At 55.9% G+C, this 9,389-nt stretch overlaps 3 protein-coding genes across 3 annotated transcripts, besides 7 other annotated features; all 3 read right to left on the reverse strand.

Annotated features, from left to right (window-relative positions):
* Positions 1-2,563: a sequence feature (areas not merged during assembly with more than two copies in the genome that could not be assigned to a particular haplotype).
* Positions 157-1,614, reverse strand: Tc00.1047053507989.10 (hypothetical protein, conserved; the record flags this gene model as incomplete). Its single annotated transcript, XM_800885.1, has 1 exon — positions 157-1,614. One exon carries the CDS (start codon positions 1,612-1,614, stop codon positions 157-159), a length of 1,458 nt encoding a protein of 485 aa, XP_805978.1.
* Positions 1,871-1,903: a microsatellite.
* Tc00.1047053507989.20 (sigma-adaptin 3, putative) lies at positions 1,976-2,470 on the reverse strand (the record flags this gene model as incomplete). Its single annotated transcript, XM_800886.1, has 1 exon — positions 1,976-2,470. One exon carries the CDS (start codon positions 2,468-2,470, stop codon positions 1,976-1,978), a length of 495 nt encoding a protein of 164 aa, XP_805979.1.
* Positions 2,564-3,401: a sequence feature (haploid, Esmeraldo-like haplotype).
* On the reverse strand, positions 2,726-7,081 carry Tc00.1047053507989.40 (ATP-dependent DEAD/H DNA helicase recQ, putative; the record flags this gene model as incomplete). Its single annotated transcript, XM_800887.1, has 1 exon — positions 2,726-7,081. The coding sequence occupies one exon, from the start codon at positions 7,079-7,081 to the stop codon at positions 2,726-2,728; it is 4,356 nt and encodes a 1,451-aa protein (XP_805980.1).
* Positions 3,402-9,389: a sequence feature (heterozygous, non-Esmeraldo-like haplotype).
* Positions 7,475-7,495: a microsatellite.
* Positions 8,478-8,924: a mobile genetic element.
* Positions 8,750-8,771: a sequence feature (AT_rich).

Genomic DNA, 9,389 nt, shown 5'->3' on the forward strand with positions numbered 1-9,389 from the left:
ACGTGGAAGAGCAGGAAAAAGAATATTTGCAAAAATAAAATAAAAAGGTGCAATAACTCCCTCCCCACCGACACCCACACGCAATTGTGCCTCTTATTATTACCCGACACCTTCAACCCTCGCACCTACCATGAATGAAAAACAACAACACGCGTCTCAGCGTCGATTCATGTAGAGAGTCATCATGGCATCCATGGCGCCGTCCTTGTCGGGCACGCTGCCCAACGCGAGCTCCAGCCACCGCCGCACCGTGCTCGGCCGCACAAGTGCCGCAGCGCCCTTCCGTTGGCTCTCACACTCAGCGGGACAAAAGACGTATTCCAGCAGATATCGCAGCAGGCGGGGACCAACGGGTGCGTTGTCAGCACCGCCAATGCAGCTTTCCTGCCGCATCCACCGTCCCCACTCGCCCTTCCAACCGCCACCATCATCATCATCATCATCGACAACAATGGCAGTACCACTCGTGGTGGCAGCCGCACGTCGCTCGTTCTGTTCATCCCGCAGAATTGCTGCGCCAATGGTGTACGCAATGCAAAAAAAAAGTTGCTCCGTCGGCGGTAGAACAAGCGCCATGACGGGCACCGCAAGGGGCGCAGCCGCAGTCACTGTCGTCACGCCGTCCAAAAGCATCCCATCTTCGCCCGCCGCAAGCGACTCCACGGCATGCCTGCACGCAGTGACTCTCGCCGCGACCTCCAGGGACACCCGCAGCCGTACCTCCTCCAACGCGGACTCTGCCGCCTCCTCATCCTCCCCGCTGCTACTGCAATCGCCTGCTCGCACACCAAGACGGCCAAGGTGTGCTGCCGTGGCATCTAGAACCATCTGCGTAACCCTGCCGTCGCTCGAGACGCCCCTCTCCGCCTCCGCCATCTCATCGTGCATCGCATCGTCTTCCTCCCCACTCGCGCCGGGATTCACCGGCTGGCTGCCGCTGTTGCCTTTCGCCGCTGCCGCCACCACGGGCACCTGTTCGTGGCGACAGAAATGTGTCACAGTGCAGAAACACGGGAGCGCGATCCACGGAATGGCAGGCGCTGCCGCTGCCGCTGCTGCCGTCTCCTCCTCCTCTCCCGACCCAACGTTCGTGCAGACCGGAAAAAGCAGATGCTCCAGCGCCGCCTCCTGCCGCTCCTTCCGCCGGTGTTGTTGCTGCTCGGTGGCCGCTGGAAGCTGTAAGGGTGCATCCGCGCGGTAGCCGCCTTCACGCACAGCAGTGCACACTGCACACCACGCCTCCTCGCAGGGCAGCGGCTGCCGCCAGTACGCCAGCTCCTCCTCCACCCGTAGCGCCTCCTGCGCAACGCGAAAAACCACCACCACATTGGAAAGGCCGCTCGATTCGCAAAGATCACCGGATGGAAGCACACGTGCAAACCGCTTTAGTGCCTGCATCAGGCGGGCGCGGTTCTTCTGAATGGCCCTGCCACGCCGCAAGAGATCGGCACGGAACAATGGCGTGAGGGCCTCCGCACGCGCAAGCGCCTGCTGCTGGCGGATGCGGTCACACGCAGCGGCCACACGTCGCCGCAGGCCTCCTCGGTGGCTCGCAGCCTCCCGTATCGCCGTGTCAACTTCTCTCTGAAGGCTCTCAGCGAAAGCGGCGGCCATGTTCCCTCCCTGCTCCTCCGCACCCTTGCCTTGCTCCCGTCCCACACCCCTGTCCCAACTGCCACACCCCTCTAGTTTTCACGTCCCCCTACTGCTGCACAATCCCTGTCCGATGCCACTGCCACCTGCGGGCATCAAAATGAAGGAAAAAAGCGCAAAGAAAAAAAAGGTAGTAAGACGCTAGAACCGGCGGAGCCACCCTCGATCCGGCGCTGCAGCCTAAAAGAAAAGGGCTAAACCGTGGAGCAACAAGGGGACACACAAACACACACACACACACATGCACACAACCGCACGGCCCCCTCCACACAGACAGAGGGAAGCAAAGAGAACACAGCAGCAAATGAAGGGCGTCCGATCGCTAGTGGTAGCCGGTCACTGCGGCCGCTCCAGTGCCTGCCTTGGAGCTTCCGATCCGCTGCATCTCGGTGTTTGCCCGAAGTATCTCCTCACGCGATGTCTCCAGAACCATGCCGCCCATCACCATTTCCATGAGCAACAGCTGTACCCTGTCCGAGTGGAAAATCAGATCTAGTTCACACACGTTTTCGAAGGTGCGGTCAAGCGCCTCCACTAACACCTGGATAAGATCGAGTATCGCCAGCTGGGACTCGCTGCTGTCCACAATGAATACAAAGCAAAGCGTGGCGTAGTGGCGGTACACCACACGGGTATCGGGGGTGGGCCAGTCGCGGAAGTTGTCCACAAAGTTGCAAAGATCGGCGCTGCGCCGCGAGATGAGGCGATGAATGCGGCGCACTAGCTCCTGCTGGACGCCCAGTGGAATGTCCTTTTCATACACGTTCAGCAGACGGATCTTCCCCGCCGTGTTGATGATGATGACGGCCTTGATCATGCTTCGCGCCACCTTAACGACCAGATGATCCCTGCTCCTGCCGTCCTTTTCCTCGCTGGCTTCGCGCTCCAAACAAAGAAGCTGCGAGGCCAGCAGAATCAATGAAAAGAACAGAAGAAAAGAAAGAAAAGATGCCCAAAAGTGACAAGCAACGACGGCTCTCGTTAACAACCTTTTCTCCCCTCCGGCGCCCTCACAACACCCCTGTCGGTTCTGTTCGGCCCTCGCTTCCCTCGCCAGGCAAGGCGGCACCCATCACCTCCCCTCGTCGTCGTCCCCCGAGTCCACTGTGATAATCTCGGCGCCGCCGGCACGGTTGACGTGGTCGTGGACAGCCGCATTTGAATTGGCGCCAACGGACGGGCGCAGCGGCGTGCGGGCGTTAGACTCTTCGCACATCCGCAGCAAATAGTCGACGCCCATCAAGTCCACCGCTGGGTGCTGTGCAAGGAGAACAGGCTCCACCTGAGAGGGCATCGGAGTTGCCCCCAGCACTTCCTGGTCAATGGCTGGATGCACCACGCGCTGCTGCTGCTGGGGCGCAGGGAACAGCACCAAGGAATCGGCGGTTTGTTGCAGCACCGGCCTCAAGAAAGTAAGAACGGTTGGTGGGTGCAATACCGTCGGATCGTGCGTGGTGCAGGCACTGCATGGCGGCATCGGGCTCTCAGGCACAGTGAATATTTGCGCCTGCTGTTGCTGCATCTGTTGGCGTCTTGGCGATGGCGCTTCCGGTAGCACACTTCCAATCGGAGTCCCATTCGGAACTTTAAACAATGTCTTTTTTGGTAGTGCATGGCCTGTTGCAGGAGTTGTCAGCGGAGCAGACACCGCCAACATTGTGGCATCTGCTGCTGCCGCGGTAGTGGTGGTGGGTGTTGTGGTTGGATGCGTCGACTTTCGTGGCGTGCCATCGGAGTCCAATAGCAAACGGATTCCTTGCGGAGGCGCAGGAAATCCAGAGCCATGTGTCTTCACTGGGGTGTCTTTATCTTCGATAATTTGTCCAGCGTGTGTGTCTCCGCGCGAAAGCCGATGACGGTTGGCAATGACAGTTGTTGTTTGCCGAAGCATCTCCTCCTCCACCAATGTGAGCTCGCTCACATCGCCAATGTGCTCATGCCGGAACTGCCGGTACAGACGCAATATATCCGCGCCAAACTTCCTCACCTTGTTTTTACCGAGGCCTTCCAGGTCACCCAGCTGTGATACGGAGCCCCAGCCGGGCTCAGCCAGCGTCGCCACGAGCATCTGCATTGTTTTCTTTGGCATGACGTTGTACCGCCTCCCGCCCTCTGAGCGCTCCGCGAGGGACTGCACGAGCGCCTCCATCTGGGTGAGGAGATCTGCCTCAAGCTGCCGCAACCGCGCGGCGGACACCGGTACCACCGCCTTCCGTGGCGTCTCAGCCGAGAGTGAGAGCGCAGTTGCGCTGCTTGTTGTCAAATGCACTTCGCTTTCCCCCGCAGCGTACGATGACAGTGACCGGTGTGAGTGGTGACGACGGCAAAGTTTCCTGCAAGGCGGGGAGCGTGATGACAGGGAGGTGACAGATGATCCCTCAGTCACAAACCCCACAAGCGAGTCGTTGGAGGGCGAGATAGATGACGAAGACACCGATGATGATGATGAATGCTCACACTCCGTCAATATAACACCCCCCTTGATTTCTCTCCGCCGCCCTTTACCCTTCACAGTCTGCCGCTGATTCCTTTCCACAGCCAAATGCGTAGTCTTGGCGGAAGTTGCCGCAGTCACACCGCGTTTCCGTTTACATTTTGATCCTGGGGCAGCCGTCTCACAGGTCCCGCATTCTCTGCCACTTGTTGCTTTCATGGCGGCTTGAAGCGCCTCCCGCGGTGCCGCCGCCGCACTCTCCCCGCGCACTGCAAGCACGATGCGACGTCTGCCGCTCTGCACATCGTGGTATACCTTGATGCCTACGCCCTCGCCCGCCTCAAGATACGCGCACGTGACAAAGTCCGTCACCCGTTCAAGTCGCTCCTTGAAGATTCCAAGAAGAAGAGCCTCAAGCACGACACGCTCCAAAATGAACTTCGTGTGACGCGCGCCTAGCTTGTATTCTGGTGGTGCACCCGCCTGCCGCATGCGGGTCTCAACAGCTTTGCCTACATCTGCCGTGCCGCGGTAAACACCGATCAGTTGCTTCGATGTGAGAGAGCCGAGGTGCACAATAATGTTGAACAAATCAATCACGATCGCAGAAACGTCCAACTCTCCTGTTTCCCAGCGATCACTCCTCTTACTCGCGCAGTTGTCACATGTCGCCACAGATCCCTCAGGCTGTTTCAGGCAGTAGTGCTCGTCCATATCTTCGCCAAAATACCCAAGCTGCTGCATCCGGCGGCAGTGCACATCATTCATAGTGTACGCCAACATGCGATACAGGGAGGACATGGAGGTCTTCCAGTCGTTGCTGCCATATATCATCTGCTCATGCCGCTGTTTGTCACTTGGTGAACACAGTAGGATGCATTCAGAGAGCAGCCCATCTCGTCCCGCACGCCCGCTCTCTTGGTAGTAGCCCTCGATGGACTTTGGCATCGCTGCATGAATAACAAAACGCACATCCGGCTTGTTGATCCCCATCCCAAAGGCAATCGTGGCGCAGATGACCTGTAGTTCATCCTTTGTCCATCTCTCCTGCTTCTCGTTTTTCCCACTCGCTTCGGCGTGGTAGTACGAAGCGCGTATCCCTGCTCCAACAAGCTCTGCAGCCATATTTTCGCAATCTTTTCGCGAAAGACAATAGACAATGCCGCAAGAGCGCGGGGGAAAGCGGTGCTTGATGAGGTCCACCACAACTTGACCAACAGAGCGTCCCACCTTCCGGACGGAGTAAGAAAGGTTCTGACGATTAAAGGAGCCCTTAAAGACCAACGCATCCTGCAGTCTCAGTGTGCTGATAATGTCCTGCTGTACCATGTCTGTCGCCGTTGCTGTAAGTGCGGATATGGGTATGGCGGGAAAGTGCTGCTTCAATATGGCCAGCTTACGGTAGTCGGGCCGGAAGTCATGGCCCCACTGAGAGACGCAATGGGCCTCGTCCACGACGAAGCGGCTCAACAGGCCACGGCTGGCGAGGTGCACAAGACACTGCACAAAGTGGTCGCTTCTTCCAAAATACTCCGGGGTGACGTAAACCAATGTATGGACAATACGTCCCGATGCCCACTCCGCAAAGAGGGCCCGCCGCGGTGCGTCTGACGTCTGACCCGTCAACGCTATTGCGGGAATGTCGTTTGCGATGAGGGCGTAAACTTGGTCTTGAATGAGAGAGATAAGAGGGGAGATTACAATGGTCACCTGCGCCGGGTTTGGCATCAGTGCAGGGAGTTGATAGCAAAGTGACTTGCCTCCTCCTGTTGGAAGCAACACAAACGCGTCACGGCCATCCATGCATGCATTCATTATCTCCAGCTGCAAAAATCGGTACTGATGAAGGCCAAACACATCGATCATGGTCCGTCGCAAATCCGCCGACCAGCTAAAATTTTCCCCACTGTAGCGGTTAACATAATTTACCGGAAGCTCAGCAGAGGCCCTGGTAGGGGAGCTCCGCTGCTGCAGGTGGGATGACTCCTGCTCGTACGTCTCCCAACTGAAACGATGACGCGCGCTTTCCGTGGGGAGCCGTGACTCATGTATTTTCCCCTCCCGCAGTTCAGGGTGAAGCATGACATTTGTGTTCCTCTCCCTCTCTTCTCCCGCAGCGCACGCCAACTGAACGAGGCGTTGCGCCCTCATAGCAACTGCGTCGGGGGCAACGCTGGTCATATCAAACGCGCCACCACTCCGATCAAGAATAGGTAATGACGCATTCACATAACTGAAACAGGCAGAAGCAGCTCCCGGTGTGGTTGTGAACATTTTAGGCGTATTCGTTGTAGAAAACGCAGCCGCAGCGGAAGAGGCCGAAGCGCATGAAACGCGTCCACCCATGTTGGAAACGGGACTGCTGCAGTCACTTGGTGGAGGACGCTGAAGCAACGCCGCCTGTATTTGTCGCAAACGAAGAAATTGCGCCTCCAACTCAGCAACGACTCGGTCGGTCTCGAGAATGGCTGGTGTCACATCATGCTCCTCGTCCTCCTGCAATATTAGGTCGTCGCGCCGCCTCTGTGCTTGCCGCAATCTTTCTGTGACATCAAGCATCTGCGTCTTGACCTCTGACAGTGTCGGCGATGTGAATGGGGAAAATGATGATGGCAGCGCCGGTTTTGCTGTGATGCCGCCACTCGTCTCCGAAGTGACATGTGTGACGCGGGCCCTGCCCTCGCCGCCGCAAACTCCACGCGCCGCCGCAACTTCGTCCGCCGCCACGGCCGGGTACACCGCGACGGACCGCACCAACGCATCTCCACCACCGGGTGTTGCCACCCTTGTTGCCTCCGCCACCACTGACGCACCATCAGCATCAACCGCCGCGAAAAGCCGCCGCGCCTGCGGAGGGGAATGTGACTGAAGTTGCGAAAAAAGCGACGGGAGAGCACGCGGCAACGGGTCGTGGGCAAAATGAGCAGCCACGACAGCACCCAACTCCGAGACCCACTTGTCAATAACACCCCCCACCCCTCCCCCTCGCTCCATCTACTTCTATACGTGTGTCTGTATGCAGGGGCACAGGATGGTGAGTAATGGATCGGGTCTGCCACCTGCACCCAAAATGGCAGAAAAAGAAGACAATGTTGGCCCCAAAACAACCCCTTCTCCCTTTTTTCCCTTTTTCTTAATCCAGTAACAAACACAGTTCGGCACTAAAAAGCTGAAGCCTCGTTATCTCCTTGAAACGTACCACGCAAAAGTTGCAAGAAGCAAAGACACACACATCACAGAGAAACACTTGCCACTTTGGTTTGGGGAAATCCAAGTAGCAACGGCTAAGCGAAAAAATGACCACAGACAATATCACCTAGAAAACACCACGCAGATCAAAGCGACCCTCTCATATATATATGCATCTATGGAGAGAAGCGACCCCAGAATAATAATAATAATAATAATGTCACGCCGTGTTCCTATCGGTCCACGCGCAACGACCCGGAAATAAACGGGATGAAGGCGTTAACCCACAAAGATGCTCCCACCAAGAGATTCGCCGGCATCCGCAAGAAAAGAGGTTGTCAACCTTGCGTTCACTCATTGGACGGGAGATTTTTTCGACTGCAGCCCCTCGAGGGTATCTTGGGCCTCCCGACCCCACGGCTCCCCCCTTCGGCCCCAAAAGACCCCGACCACGTGCCAGTCCACCCGCCGCACCGTATTTCGGTCGCACAAACAAAAACGCCGTGTGGGCACTCTCAGCCCGTTGGCCGGTCCCTCCAACGACGTGTCGTTTGCGCTGGTGGCGGGGCTCAGTGGAGGGCCCGCCAAAACACATGCCGTCGCGACCAGTCGTCCCGCTGCTGGGGCTTCAGCACAGCATGGTGATGTGGGGAGGCGCCGCCCCGCGCCCCTCTGCGACGCCGTGGTCGCCAGTGTGGAATGAGAGACCGCCGCACCCCCAAACGGAGTGCCGGTCAACAAGAAACCGCCTCGCGCGTGCCTCCCGACGGCGCATCCAAAGCAATAACCTACACCCTGCCCTCACCGTAACCAAAAGAAGAAAAACAAGAGAGAAGAATCGTGCCGTCAGCGCGGCGCGTCATGCAAGAAAAAAAAACAACAGCAAAAAATGCACGACACGACACCCTCCAGAGGCGCCTCAACTCGGCTCATACACTAACGAAAAAAGAGGTGCTGGAAACGCCCAGCACACCGCCCTCCCCGCGTGGGGCAAAGTGTTTTGTGTGGGTCCTCCCGAGGCGCGCCTCATCATTACCAACAGACGGGGAGGAAAACAAAACAAAAAAATAAATGGGAAAAGAATGTTTTCAAACATGTTGTTTAATCAAAAAATATTTGGCCTGACCCTCACACACACTTCCCCAAAGATGAAAACAATTAACACTCGCAAATTAAAGACCAGTGCTTTTAGGGTATTCGCCTGGGCCGCTGGCCGGATCCTGAAATTAAATATAAACAAAATACGAGAATGAGAAGGGGGTAAATAAAAAGGCAGTGGGATCGCCACTTCCTCAATGTCTGCTCCAATTAAATAAATTTATGTATTCTGATGGCCACCCTCGTGGCACGTTACGCCTTGTTAGAATTAAAACATTTATTACTTAAGGCGTGCTGGATTTTGGGGACTTCCAGCCAGAAGACCCCGCCGCGAGGTGGAAATCGAAAAAAGAGGGTGAGTGAAGTAATGAAAACTAAAAATAAAAATAAAAAAATTCCGTCTTGAAGTTCTCGGTTTCTTGACTCCTCAACCCGCGATCCTCCAACAATTAATAAGGAAGAATCGAAAAATATATATATTCGTTTTATTAAAATGTTTATCAAGTTAGATAGCTAGCTTTCCTCGCGAACACCCTCTTCACAACCTCCTACTAATCACCGCTTTCAATTATGTCAGCTTTGCTTCTTGAAAAAGAGCGCAGCTTCCCTCAACTCCCCATATGTTGCACTTGCATGTCGTTCACAACTGTGGAGTACAACCCCTCATCAACACGCTCCTCTCCTCCTATTCCAATAACGACTCCACGATGAGGTAGCAGAGCAATTCCTCCTCTCAGTGCCTTCCTTTCTTTGCCGCAATTCATACAACGCAGCTCCGCCCCTCTCCACATTTTGTCCCCTTGCACTTGGTGAAAACGCCATCGCACAAGAAACAGATCCCTCGTCGGCTGCCGATGGAAAAGAGAGGCAGAGAAGGAACACCGTGTATCCACCCAAGTATACGTATATCTACGTAGCAAAACAAGCCCACACTAGAGAAATAAATACCAAAAAGGCCTACACGGCATGTTAATGCTTGCCTCCCTAAACTCCAAAAAAGGGCTCCTACCCTGTT

Source organism: Trypanosoma cruzi, genomic scaffold, assembly GCF_000209065.1.
Source record: "Trypanosoma cruzi strain CL Brener 1047053516593 genomic scaffold, whole genome shotgun sequence".
Classification (NCBI taxonomy): domain Eukaryota; phylum Euglenozoa; class Kinetoplastea; order Trypanosomatida; family Trypanosomatidae; genus Trypanosoma; species Trypanosoma cruzi.